The 12,443-nt window shown below is 58.4% G+C and overlaps 1 protein-coding gene across 1 annotated transcript in view; it reads right to left on the bottom strand.

Moving 5' to 3' along the window:
- Positions 1 to 9,613, bottom strand: part of LOC107050089 (maestro heat-like repeat-containing protein family member 2B) — a 10,391-nt gene extending 778 nt beyond the window's left edge. Inside the window, exons 1-27 of the mRNA XM_015273882.3 lie at positions 9,539 to 9,613; positions 9,271 to 9,393; positions 8,966 to 9,131; positions 8,706 to 8,804; positions 8,395 to 8,546; positions 7,885 to 8,028; positions 7,259 to 7,351; positions 6,908 to 6,977; positions 6,678 to 6,791; positions 6,515 to 6,588; positions 6,062 to 6,181; positions 5,809 to 5,916; positions 5,456 to 5,615; positions 5,290 to 5,330; positions 4,912 to 5,053; positions 4,457 to 4,509; positions 4,030 to 4,137; positions 3,613 to 3,732; positions 3,301 to 3,423; positions 3,023 to 3,178; positions 2,679 to 2,801; positions 2,294 to 2,373; positions 1,753 to 1,888; positions 1,544 to 1,633; positions 1,057 to 1,143; positions 756 to 879; positions 444 to 553 (exon numbers count right to left, since the gene is read on the bottom strand). Of these exons, the coding sequence (XP_015129368.3) occupies positions 444 to 553; positions 756 to 879; positions 1,057 to 1,143; positions 1,544 to 1,633; positions 1,753 to 1,888; positions 2,294 to 2,373; positions 2,679 to 2,801; positions 3,023 to 3,178; positions 3,301 to 3,423; positions 3,613 to 3,732; positions 4,030 to 4,137; positions 4,457 to 4,509; positions 4,912 to 5,053; positions 5,290 to 5,330; positions 5,456 to 5,615; positions 5,809 to 5,916; positions 6,062 to 6,181; positions 6,515 to 6,588; positions 6,678 to 6,791; positions 6,908 to 6,977; positions 7,259 to 7,351; positions 7,885 to 8,028; positions 8,395 to 8,546; positions 8,706 to 8,804; positions 8,966 to 9,056 (2,718 nt within the window). The 5' untranslated portion in view covers positions 9,057 to 9,131; positions 9,271 to 9,393; positions 9,539 to 9,613. The remainder of the gene's footprint in view (positions 1 to 443; positions 554 to 755; positions 880 to 1,056; positions 1,144 to 1,543; positions 1,634 to 1,752; positions 1,889 to 2,293; positions 2,374 to 2,678; positions 2,802 to 3,022; positions 3,179 to 3,300; positions 3,424 to 3,612; positions 3,733 to 4,029; positions 4,138 to 4,456; positions 4,510 to 4,911; positions 5,054 to 5,289; positions 5,331 to 5,455; positions 5,616 to 5,808; positions 5,917 to 6,061; positions 6,182 to 6,514; positions 6,589 to 6,677; positions 6,792 to 6,907; positions 6,978 to 7,258; positions 7,352 to 7,884; positions 8,029 to 8,394; positions 8,547 to 8,705; positions 8,805 to 8,965; positions 9,132 to 9,270; positions 9,394 to 9,538) is intronic.
- Between the last annotated feature and the right edge of the window lie 2,830 nt (positions 9,614 to 12,443).

Here is a 12,443-nt window from a genome sequence, read left to right as displayed (position 1 = left end):
AGAGATCCCATCACTGCTCTGCGGCAGCTCTTCAAAACATAAAGCGGTCTTGAGGGCATTCTTAGTTCAGCAGCTTGCCGGTCAGTCAGGCAGCAATCACAACGCTCCTGCGGTCCATACCCCGCTATTAATACGTAAGGAGGTTGAGCCTTCTCTCAGCTTCTCCACCCGTGGTGTTTGCTTACATGCAAAGCCTACCTCCCAGCAGCCACAGTCTCACACACACACGCACACACATACACACACACACACGTCATAGAATGAGCTCCTTGCGCCGGGTGCCTTAGGGCCAGACGTAGCTCGGTGCCTCCAGCTACTTGCTGAGCAAAGTGATCTCAGGGTGACAGCTCATTCTGGAAATGGTGTGAGAGGCTGGGGGGAGCAGAGGGACGTGCAAAAGCCTACGCACTGGGATCCCACCACCCCTTTTTGGGTCCACTTACCCGTGCAATTTTGGAAGAGGTCTGGAGCTGACAGACGGTGCTGCGGTCATTCAGCCCCTCACACAGGCTCCCGATGTCACCCATCTTGATGACTCCATTGGTCGCCTTGGCTGGAAAGAGCACAGGGAGAAAAGGGAAGTCATGCTTCTGGAAGCAGAACTGCTTTCCACAGGGGAGAGACAGAGGACAGGGTGGAGAGAAGAAGAGAGCTGCGCACAGTGCCTCTTCCTCCTGTAAACTGGGCCCAGCCCGTGGGGTTCTGCTAGTGCTGCGGAGGAGAGCAGAGGGCTGGCGCACACCCGCTCTACTCACCTTGGATTCGGAGAAGGGAGCTCAGACAGGTGACGGCCAGCTGGCGGGATGTGGGCATGGGGTCACACGTCAGAGGCGCCAGCAATCCCACCAAGGAGCCAAAGTGCTTGCAGGCATCTCCTCTCTGCAGGGGCCAGAGGCAGGAAAAAAGCTGTAGGCAGCCCCAGCTCTCCCTAGCTTCTCCCGCCTATGCCTTCCCCACGCGGTGGGTGGCACAGCACGCACAGCTGGGCGGAGCTCGCCTTCCTGCTCAGGAGCACTGGGGAGGGAGCAGGGGCATGCGGTGGGGCTCTTTACTCACTCCATGCTCTTCACAAGCAGCCAGCAGCTGGGAGCAGATCTGCAGGGCCCTCTTGCGCTCCCACATGTTGTCTGACGTCATTGATCTCTGCAAGACGTGGCGCAGAGCATCTGTCTCACTGCGGACATCTTTTCTTTCCCTTCATGCCAGCCCTCTCCCAGTCCCTCATTTCCCAGCACTTTCCCTCAGGGCCCGCCCTGTGGCTCCACACGGCCCCCCACCTCGCTGAGCACCGGCACTGCTGCCCCCGCTCTCTGCAGACACTCCTGCCTCCTAACCCAGGAGCTTTTCCTTGGCTGTGGCCTGCCAGGGGCTGGCTCCTGCCTTTCCCCCTGCAGGGCCCATTGCTCTGCCCATTTCTGAGCTCGCACTGAGCTGGCACGTCAGCAGGAGATTTCTGCCCCTCTCATCGTCCTCTCAGTCCCCACATCTCTGTCTCCGCTGTCGACAGGCACCATGCTTTCTCCCTTGCCCCACATGTACTCACATGGACTATGTTCTGGAAGAGGCCGCTGGTCTCTGTCTCGAGCAGGACCACCATGAGCCGGCCCAGAGCTTTCAATGATGTTTGCAGAAGCTGAAAGCAGAAGAGGGCACTGAGCTGTGGCATCACCTGTGCTGCTGCCAGAGCACAGGTTGTGTGTGCTGAGGAAGGGCTCCAACCGAGAGGTGGCTGTGAAAGTCACGGCAGGTTACCTGCAGGTACTGAGCTGCTTGCTGTGACTTCTTGATCTTCAGCATCATCTCTGCTGAAGGGTGCAACACAACATTCTTGCAGCACAGACTCAACATGTCACACATGTCCTTGGTTCCTAAAGAGGGCTTCAGCTTGCTGACAGGACAGAAAAAAGGAAGAGAAAGCAGAAAGGGCCTTTAGCAGTGCTCTCCAGGCTGCTTCAGACAACATCAGAGTTTCTTCTAATGGACAGCTGCAAAGCCAACATCCCCAGCCTGTGCGGCTGAGCACTGTCTTCAGTTCCAGCATCTCCCCGGCATCAGTGAAGCACCTCCCGCTCTGAAGGGAAGGAGACCCCAGGTCTCCCTTCTCTTCCCTGCCAGGGGACAGGAGCACCAGGGCCTTTCTCCTTCCCAGAACCTCAGCTTCGCCGGGCACAGCAGACCAGTCATCTCTCCTGTAGAAGTGACTCCCTCCCCCCTGCCCCCTCCATGCCTTTGGGAGCTACCCAGAAGGGGATCCACCATCCTGCCTTGCAACCCTGGAGGCTCCCACCCTTACCTCAACTGCTCCAGGGCCAGAACCACCTTGAGGGGCACTGGGGATACAGGGGTGCCCAAGTAATATTTCTTCAGCAAGTCCTGCAAGTACCAGAGAAACATTGTCAAAGTGGGCACGTGAGAGCTCTTCCACCCAGCCCAGAGACAGACACAACTGCCACACACCAGCCCCATCACTCCCACATTTCCCACGGAGGCAGAGCAGGATGCAGCAGCTGCACAGTTGGTGGACCTCGCCCGCTGCCCAGCCGCTGCCTGCCAGCACACAAGGTCCCCAGCCAGCTGGAGACGTGTGGCTGAGGGAGACCTGTACGCCTCCAGGGGAACCGAGTCCCATGACACAGCCCAAAACTCCACTGCAGACAGCCCTGGCTCTAGGCACTCACCGTCAGGATCTCCAGCAGCTTGCCCTTCAAGGAGGGGTTAAAGCAGACAGAGTCACCCACAGCTTGGAAGGCAGAGCTGAAGTCGGTGATGCTCTGCACCAGCGCAAGCGTGTTCTGCAGGTCCTGAGGCCCAAGAGAGAAGAACACTCTTTCAACTGCGGGAAGGGCCAAGGGCTGCAAGGGGAACACGTGGGGGCAACGCTAAGGGAAGGGCTTGCATCTTCATCTGAGCACAAACCAGTCCCCGAGGGACCTTTGGAAAGAGAAGGCCCATCTCAGCATCCCCCCACGTGGAGGGGCTGCAGCTGAGTGCTCAGACACCCCGGCACGCTACGAGCTCTCACCCGGCAGCTGCAGCTGTAGAGCAGCAGGATGTTGCCCACGATGTCTCCCTCCAGGTGGGCGAGCAGCTGTTCCTTGGAGGCACGCAGTGCCAAGCTGCCGTGGGCGAGGATGAGAGCGCTGCGTGTGGCGTGAGCTCTTCTGCTGTCCAGCTCCATCTGTGTGGGGAGAAATGCCTTGAGACACTCGCTCAGCAGCCCCCGGTGCCCCACGAGGCACCTGGGCTCCCATGTGAAAATAAGGCAGAGGGCAGCCAAGATGGAAATGCGCAACGCTTCACCTTCTTGCGTCTGGAAATCCTCCCCTTTTGGCCTTTGCACAGCCTGGACGCAAACATGGTGAGTGTGTCCAGGACTGTGTGGAAGTTGCTCTCAGCAGCATGGCTGAGAAAAGAGATCATTCCCTGCACAAAAGAACAAGGGGCAGTTGGTGCAGGCAGTTGGTCCAGCCACAGTGGCTGGGCTGGTCCTCGCCTGAGGGAAACAGCGCAGCAGTGAGGAGATCGAAAGGCTCGGAGCAGGGCCAGGAGAAGCCCTCTGCTCCAGGGACAGTGCGGGGATGCTGGCAGAAGCTGGCTGGGAGGAGACCTCACCTGGGCCTCAGATGGCTCCTCTGCGTTTGCTTCCTCCAGGTGTTGCAGAAGCTTCTCTTGGACGTGGAGGACTTCCTTACAAGCTCCCAGCACTGTCCCCAGAGCCTTGTACAGGAAAGACTGCACGGGAAGGGAAGAGAAGGGATGGGAAGGGAAGGAAGAAGCTGAGATGTGGCAGCAGCCTGACCTGCTGGGAGAGGGCCAGGGGGGAAGGACCTACGCTCCCTGGGAGATGCTGAGAGCAGGTGCAGGGCCGAGCTTTAGTCACCCCCAGGCAGTTTGCAAGGAAAGGCCCTCTGGGGGGCACGGGCCAGGGAAGCAGTGTGAGCCGCCCGCATGAGCAGAGCACCACCCGCAGCCCCAGCCCCGGTTGGGCACCTGAGGCTGCACCGCTGCGTAGAGCCGGGGGGAACCCACCTTCTCTCCAGAGCCGCTGGGAGAGCTGCTCAGCCACCGGCTCAGCTCGCAGCTCAGGCCCTTGGTCCAGGCCTCATCCTCCATGGTGTCCAGTGATGCCCTCAGGAACTGTTGGAGAACAGAAGCCAATGTTTCCTTGCCCTTTGCCTCTTCCCACATTCCCACATCGCCGCAACCTTCTGGAGAGAGGTGACTGGAAGAACAGTCCCTTTCCCAGCTCCCCCCAGCATTCCCTGCCTTAAAGCTGCCTGATGCTCTTCTCCTAGGACCCCCCATGGGCTTGAGGCAAAGAGGAAGAGGCAGCAGCACAAAGGCGCGCGGCCGCTCCGCAGCAGCATTTGAGAGGCTGTTCCTGTTTTCTATGGGAACGGGGCTCCTTGAGACAGGCAGACACTTCTCTGCACCGTGCCTTCCGGCAATGCTGTACCTTTAGTAGGTGCTGCTCCCACTCTGCAGAGTCCGGGAAGCTCTCATCTTTCCCTGCACAGCAACAAGAAGCAAAAGACCCTTGCTTGGGATCAAGCCACAGAGGAAGAGCTGCTGCAAACCAGGTTTGCCTGGGCACTCGGCACTGCCAAGCTGGGACCCCGCACACCCTTCACAATGACCTGTCCCTCCCCACAAACACTGTCCCAGCAGGAACACAGAACTGCCCCAAGACTGCTGTCTGAGGGGACGTGAAGGGCCCATCCGTGCCCTGGAATGGGCAGATCCCCGGGGGGAAAGGTCCCCGGGCCTCAGCGCTGTCTCCCCGGAATGGGAACAGCAGCAGAGCAAGCATGGGGCCGCAGGCAACGCTTCCCCTCTGCCACGCTGCAGAGCTCCATTTTCACTCCCCCCCTTGCCTGCCTCCGCCCCTCCCTCTCCCCACCAGCACTTTACCTTGGAGGCACTGCAGCAGCAGGGGGATCTCAGCGGCCCACATGGCCCCCACAGCTCTGTGGATCCTGCTGTGGAGGTTTTGCATGAGCAGCAAGGCAGCGGCTTGGAGTTCGCTGCCTGCAAAAGGGCTCCCTGCCACCACCTGAGCGAGAGCAAGGAGAAGCAGGGTCACGTCTGCAGCAAGAGCAGCAGCTTCTCCCACGAGGGAAGCAGCTTGGCTCTGCCCTGGAGGCCAAGGAGCAGCCAGCAGCTTTGCCCATGGCACTGCAAGTCCGGGAAGAGAAAGGCATCCCCACGGGTGAGGCAGGCACTGGCACACTCGGCCATGCTGCTTCCTCCTCGGGGCTCATGGCACCGGCCTCTGGAGCACCTACTCACCAACAGGCGTGCCAGCAGTGTCTGGGGAGTCAGCAGTGGGCCTGTGGGGAGAAAGAAGGGCCGAGTAAGACACAGACACAACGTGCCCTGCTACGGGCACCTCCGCTGTCCCTTCTGGGTGCTAACACAGCTCAACAGAGCTCACTGGCGGAGTTTCTGCTCCTACCTTGAAACATGGAGCTGAGGAAATGGGCATCCAGTTCTTCCACCTCCCGCACCATCAGGTCCCCTCTCTCAGCCAGTGCTTGGACACAGCGGGAGACCGGGATCAGCATGCCGGTGTACTGGGCTGGCACCACGTACAGCAGCAGCCGTGGCCACAGGAGCTGTAGGGAACGAGGCGGTTGAGCACTGTGTCAGCGTTCCTGCCTCCGCTCAGAGATGAAGAGGACTCTGTGAATTTCCCTGAGTCTTGTGTGCCTTTAGAGCACATTGGAAGAGAGACCGGGGGTGTTGGAAGGGGATGAGGAACACGTGGTGTGAAGTCAAGGAGCGGCAGCAGGGCAGATTGTGACTTACTTTGGTCATCCCTCTCACAGAGAGATCCAGTGACCCCAGGATGTCCATACACAGCTCTTGGAGAGCTCCTTCTTCCCGGGCTTCCTGGGCAGAAAGGTCTCCAGCTGCCTGCACAACAGTGTTGTCAGAACACCGGTTACTCTTAGTTCTCAGGAGCCTCTCAGGAGGCTCAGGTGTGGCCCCACCAGTGCTTCTGTGCCAGCCTCTGAGCAGCACGGGTCCTCCAAGGGAAGACGCTGCCCACTGTCCTTACCCTTCTTCCCGTGGAGCGGCTGAACTCACTGAAGATGTGCCCCACCACATCCCAGGCTGAGCAGCTCCGGGCGTTGGCACTGAGCACATCCTCGATGAAGTGCAGAATGGCCCTCCTCACCTGTCAGGAGTCAATTGTGGGTTTGATTTTCCTGCTCAGAAGGCAAAGGGAAGCCACCTGCTCATTGGGGAAGCCCTTCGGGCATGAGCAGAGACAACAAGAGCAGACGAGAATCCTTGGCTCCTCAGGTGAGGGCCAGGCCTTAGCACCAGGCTGTGCACTTTCCATGCACAGCACAGGGGCCTGACTGCTCCGCCCTGCCTGCTCTCCCCACAAGAGCCATCGCAACTATGTGGTCACTGCCCCAAGCACCTCCCTGGGCACCCCAGCCCTGCCTGTGTTGGCAGCAGCATCACCACCCCGACAGCACTTTCCTTTCCCAGATCAGCTCACCTGGGTCCTGGGGTCGCTGCACAGACACTGTACAGCCTCCACAACCTGGGGCAGCTTCTCTGACATCACGGGCTCTGCAAGAGATGCACAGAAGCATGCATGGAGGCACAACCGAGATGGCAAAAGGGATCCCTGGAAGTCCCAACCCTCTGGCCCTACTGACCATCAGAGCGAGCCAGAGCACCGAGCAGACCCAGGGCTGCCACGCATCCAGCCTCCCTGTCAGCGCCCAGCTGAGACTGCAGAAACAGGACCGTTTCCTCGGGGCAGATCCGGGCTGCGGAGAGGAAATCCCGCGCTGTATTAGCAAGAAACTCGCACGCATTCCGGAGGTTTGTGAGAGAGGTTTTGGCCAGGGGCACCGCCAAGCATTGCCAGAGCTCCTCTCCTTACCCTGCAGCAGGATGCAGTGGGTCAGCTCTGCTCTGTCAGCCTCGCTGTGCTCCTTGGTGTCATCAGAGAGCTGTGGGAACAAGGTCCATTGGAGAACATTGTATCGGTATTGAGGATGGAAAAGCAACCGTGCTGCCAGCTCTCGTCTCCCTTGGCACACTCAGTAAGAGGACATGCAGACAAAACACAGCCTGCCCCACAGCATCCCTGGGGGCACACACACGGCTCTGGAGCAGCCACGGGCATGCAGGGGCTAAGGCTGAGCAGCCATCAGAGGCTTGGAGCTTTGAGTCCTCCTGAGACTTAGGCAAGAGGGAAACTGCTTTGGGTGCAAGGATAGGCTCCCCTTACCTGGTAGAACACAGCACTGGTGATGGCCAGAAACTTGTCCTTGGGGATGACCGATTGAACTCCCTCTAAGGCCTCCAGGAAGATACTGAGGCTCTGCAAGAGACCAGGAGAGGAAGAAAGGGCTGAAGCCACATCTAGCCACCTGGGAGCAGAGATACCGATTCCCAACGGCCTGTCTGCTGGGAGAGCTCCCGCACAGGCATTCTGGTTTGTCCCCGCCTCCCAGCAGCACCAAGAGAGTCCCTCTGCTCTCAGCCGAGCCCTGTTTGGGCATCGGTTGCAGGCATTTCCCACCCAGCAGCCCTCTTTCTCCCGCATCAGATGTAACTGGACGTGGTCTCCCTGGCCTTTAGCACAGAGCTCCTCAGGCACCCAGAGCACCACTGTGGCGGTGGTGGTGAAGCCTTCCAGCCCCAGGGGATGGGCCCCAGTGACTCCTGGCTCCCTTCTGGCTCCTGTCTGGGTTGTTCCTTCCTTGACGGAAGAGCTCAGGAAGCCTCAGACCTCCCTTGGACACCTATTCCTTCTTTCTCCAAGGGCTCCCGGACTCCCCCCTGCATCCCACTGACCCCTCGTGGCACTTGCACGAGCCCCACGTCCATGCTGAGCCCTGCACAACATCTCACCTTGGTCCCCCTGCAGGTGTCTTGGACCTTCTGATACAGGTGCACGAGCCAGAGGAGCTGCTCCCAAACGTGCTCTCGGTGCAGCTCCTCTTGCAGGAGGACAGCCATCATGGTAGCCTCAGCCTCGAGGACGGCCTGTTTGTCCTGGAGAGGGGTGGCAGAGGCCCAGCGTCAAAGACTGAAGGTCTGCCCTTCCTACAGGAGGAAGGTTTTTGCTTTCCCTTCCCTTTCCCCATACCCCCATGCCCAGCAGGAGATGGGCTCGCTCTGGAGGGCAGGGAGCTTTTCCCCACACCTTCGTCCCCAGCTATCCCTGCCACAGTGCTGTGACATGCGGCTGCTTCCTGGCAGGGAGATCCAGCCCCAAGCACAAAGCCAGCTTGGGGCCCTTTGCAGCGCCAGCCCACTGCCTCTCGTCACCCTTCTGCTCTCAGCCCACTGGGCACAGACAGAGCTGCCGACACGGATGTCCCCGCTGCCATCCCGGGCTGGGAATGCAGCAGTGCTCACCTCTTCCTCCTGGCAGTCCTGCCAGTTCCTCAGCACAGAGCAGAAGAGCTGGGAAAGATTCTTGTAGATCTGCTCGATCTCTGTGGCAGGCCAGGGGCATTGCTTTCCAGAGCCCAAGTGAACCTTGACTCCTTCCAGCCATTGCTTCACAACTGAAGAAAAACAAAACATAAAAAAAATAAACGAATAATCAGTGACAAAGAGAAAAAGAAAAAATGAGAGACTGAGAGAAAAGGGAGCCTGTGAGAGCCTGCAGCAGGGCGAGGTGCAAGGGCTGTCCCGAGCCCCCCTGCTCTGGGGCCGGCACTCACCAGCACAAGCAATGCGCAGGGTCCGGCCGCCTCTCACCCAGCCCACCACACTGCGCAGGCCAGCCAGCATCAGCCACACAAAGGAGATGCACTGTGGAGCTGCAGAGGGGAAGGAGAGGGCCATGGTCAGAGCCCCAGCAGCGAGGCGAGGGAGGAGGGGCTGCAGCCCTGCATCCCCCAGCTCAACGCAGATCACGCGCACAGGGGAGAGACCCCTTTCCCCGGTTGTCCTAGACGTCAGGAGGCTGAGGGCACTCTACCGTAGCTGCTGAACAGCTTGCTCAGGGTGACGAGCACAAACTCCTTCGACATCTCCCCCACGGCCTTCAGGTGGCCCTGGAGCTCGGCCATCACCAAGGTGAAGTGTGTTCTGGCCAGAGCCACCAGGACATTGCTGGCTGCCGTCCTCACGCTGTCCGGCACGCCCTGAAAAAGAGTCACTGGTGACACGCGGCACAGGAGACTGCCTGAGGCCTTCCCTTGGAAGGGCTAAGCCACCGCTGTCCGCCAGCAGAGCACCAGCGCGGGCAGGCGGCTCCCTTTGCCTTTGGGAGCGACCCCTCACCTGGGCTGCTGTCAGGTCCTGGGACACCTCAGCCAGCAGCCGGTTCACCACTCCGCACGGCGGGCGGCTGTCACCTTCCCACAGGACGTGCTCCAGCTCGCAGTACGCCTGCGCTCGGTCTCCCTGGGGACAGGGATCAATCACGTTTTGCTTTGCCCTTCTTCCCGGGGAGCTGCCCGCCATGCCAGTGTGCTGCCGGGGCCTGGCACCCACGGGACCGTGGCGCTGGGCCAGGGCAAGGATTGATGGTTGGATGTCCCCAGCTCACCTCCTGGTCTTGCAGGCGCTGCAGCAGCAAAGTCACGGCACAGGGGGGGACAGGGCTTGCCACCCTGCCTCTGGCCCTGTGACGCGTACCTCTGGGCACGCAGCCCACACAGGCAAAGAGACCTGGAAGGAAAGAGCAGAGCAGCTGCCGCTGGTGTTGCTTGGAGCCAGGGCCGAGCATCCGGCCAGCTCTGGGAGGAACGCTCCTCCAGCCCCACAGCGTGGGGTGGGCTGTGCCAGGCACATGTGTGGTCGGCGGGGAGAGGGGAGAGAGCCTTCCCCTTGCTGGGGTACTGGGGAAGCCACGGTGGGCGGCTGCACTCAGCAGAGCAAGGACAGTGCTGATGGCACGTCCTAAACAGACACTGGAGGCACACATGTGCTCGGGCAGCATCACGGTGTCCAGAGAGGTGGAGGCACCTCACCTCGAAGGGCTCTCAGCCGCTCCATCACAGCAGGATATCTCCAGATAGACACAATGCTCTCTCTGGGTCCTCTTCCTGCGCCTCTCACAAGAGACTGGGCCACCGCTCCCACCGCCGCCACAGGGGTGTAGGTGGCAACAACTGTGACATCACACCGAGGAGTGTCACCTCACAGAGAATGACGTGCCCTGGGCTGGGGACCAGACTGCACGCTGGGCAACCTTGCTGGCCCCAGAACACAGCATGCTTTTGTGACGCACTCGGCTCTGGGGTGGACATGTTCTATGCCGAAGCAGGGAATCACCTCAGCAGGAGAGGGAGAGCCCCTGCCAGGGAGCAGCTGCCGGGTGCCATTGCCTGGCACTGACTTAGTGACTGGGGACTCCATGTCGGGAGGCACTGCGGCCCCCATTTGCTGCACAGACAACCTCTCCGGAGCGCTTTGCTGTCCTCCAGGGGCACGTGTCAGAGACAGTAAGGAGACTCCATTGCATCTGATCAAACAAAAAGACCACCATCCGCTTGTTGCCATTGAGGTAGAGTCATGGCAGAACATCTGATAGGGCCAGATGTGCTACATTAACAGAGAGTCAAGAAGAAAAAGGAAAAAGCCTGAGAAACTGGGGATAAAAGGCCCTCCGTAAAGTAAGGACTGGGGAGAAGAACTCGCAAAGAAAAGAAACCAGTGATGGAGGAATTCCCTGAGGGGAAGAAACCTCTTTGGAAGAGCCCCCCGGGCCTGCTTGCTGCAAAGATTCCTGTCTTTCTCCCATCTCCCGCAGTGACTGGATGAGATCCTGAGATCAGAGGACATACTACAGACCATGCTGGATCCACAGTGGTGACCGTCTCTCTTGCTTTCTACAGAGACTCCTTGCTTTTATCTCTCTTCTATTGCCCGTCTTTCCTTCCCCATATCCCTAAGCAGCTGGGACTTGTAATAAACCGGTCAGGCTAACATTTGACCTGTTGTGTCTTAATCTCACCGTTGGGTAAACATGTACTAACAGAACCTCCTCTGCCTCCTATATATTGGAGCTTAAGATCAGTGCATCCCTAAGAGTAAGTCATTGGGTAAAGGTAGCAAGAGGCCTGTGGGGATGAGCAAGGAGCTCACAGATAAGCTGAGAGGAAAGAAGAACATCCGTGAACGGTGGAAGAAGGGCCTGTCCACCGGCAAAGAGTATAGGAACGTTGTCAGTGCCTGCAGGGATGGAACAAGGAAGGCTGGGGCCCTCTCTGAATTCAATCTTGAAAAGGAGGTAAAGGATAAGAAGAAAAGGATTTTTAGAAGTATGTCAACAGTAAAAGGAAGCCTAGGGAAAATGCGGGACCTCTACTAAATGAGCTGGGTGCCTGGGTAACAGGGAATGCTGAGAAGGCAGAGATTCTGAATGCCTTCTTTGCTTCAGTCTTTAATGCTAAGACTAACCGTTAGGAACCCCAGACCCCAGACCCTGTAGGTAAGAGAGAAAGTCTGGGGAAGGGAAGGCTTCCCCTTGGTCGAGGAGGATTGGGCCAGAGAGCATCTAGCCAAAATTAACGCACGCTAATCCACAGGCCCCGATGGGATGCACCCACATGTGCTGAAGGAACTGGCAGAGGTGATTGCTAAATGGCTCTCTGTCATCTTTGGAAGGTCCTGGCAAACAGGAGAGAGATGCCTGAAGACTGGAGGATAGCCAGTGTCACTCCAGTCTTTCAAAAGTGCAAGAAGGCGGATCTGGGAAGCTACAGGCTACTCAGCCTCACCTCCATCCCCAGAAAGATGATGGAACAACTTGTTCTGGATACCCTCTCCAAGCCATTGGAAGAGAAGAAGGTTATCGGGCGTAGCCAACACGGATCCACCAAGGGGAAGTCATGCTTGACCAACCTGACAGCGTTCTCTGATGTCATCACTGGCTGGGTAGATTGGGGGGGGGGGGGGCAGTGGATGCTGTGTGCCTTGACTTCAGCAAGGCATTCTGACACCATATTTCACACCATTCTCGTTATGAAACCTAGAAAGTGCGGGGAAAGATGAGTGGATGATGAGGTTGGTTGGCAACTGGTCGACTGGCAGAGCTCAGAAGGTTCTCATCAGTGGTGCAGAGTCTAGTTGGAGGCCTGTAACCGCTGGTGTTCCCTGGGGCTTGGTACCGGATCTGGTCTTGTTCAGCATCTTCATCAGTGACCTAGATGAAGGGATAGAGTCCACTCCCAGCGAGTTTGCTGAGGATACAGAGCTGGGAGGAGTGGCTGACACACTGGAAGGCTTTCCTACTGTTCAACAAGACCTGGACAGACTGGAGAGCTGGGCAGAGAGGAACCCGATGAGACTTAGCAAGAGCAAATGTAGAGTCCTGCGCCTGGGGAGGAAAACTAGGTGATCTTTGAGGTCCTTTTCAACCCAGGCCATTCTGTGATTCTATGACTCTATGGAATATTTTTCTGGCTATTATTTTTGGTAGCATTATTAACAATAGATGTAGTAAGTGC

The sequence above is a fragment of the Gallus gallus genome, chromosome 1, assembly GCF_016699485.2.
Source record: "Gallus gallus isolate bGalGal1 chromosome 1, bGalGal1.mat.broiler.GRCg7b, whole genome shotgun sequence".
In the NCBI taxonomy this organism is placed as follows: domain Eukaryota; kingdom Metazoa; phylum Chordata; class Aves; order Galliformes; family Phasianidae; genus Gallus; species Gallus gallus.
This window is presented reverse-complemented; position numbering and strand designations above follow the sequence as displayed.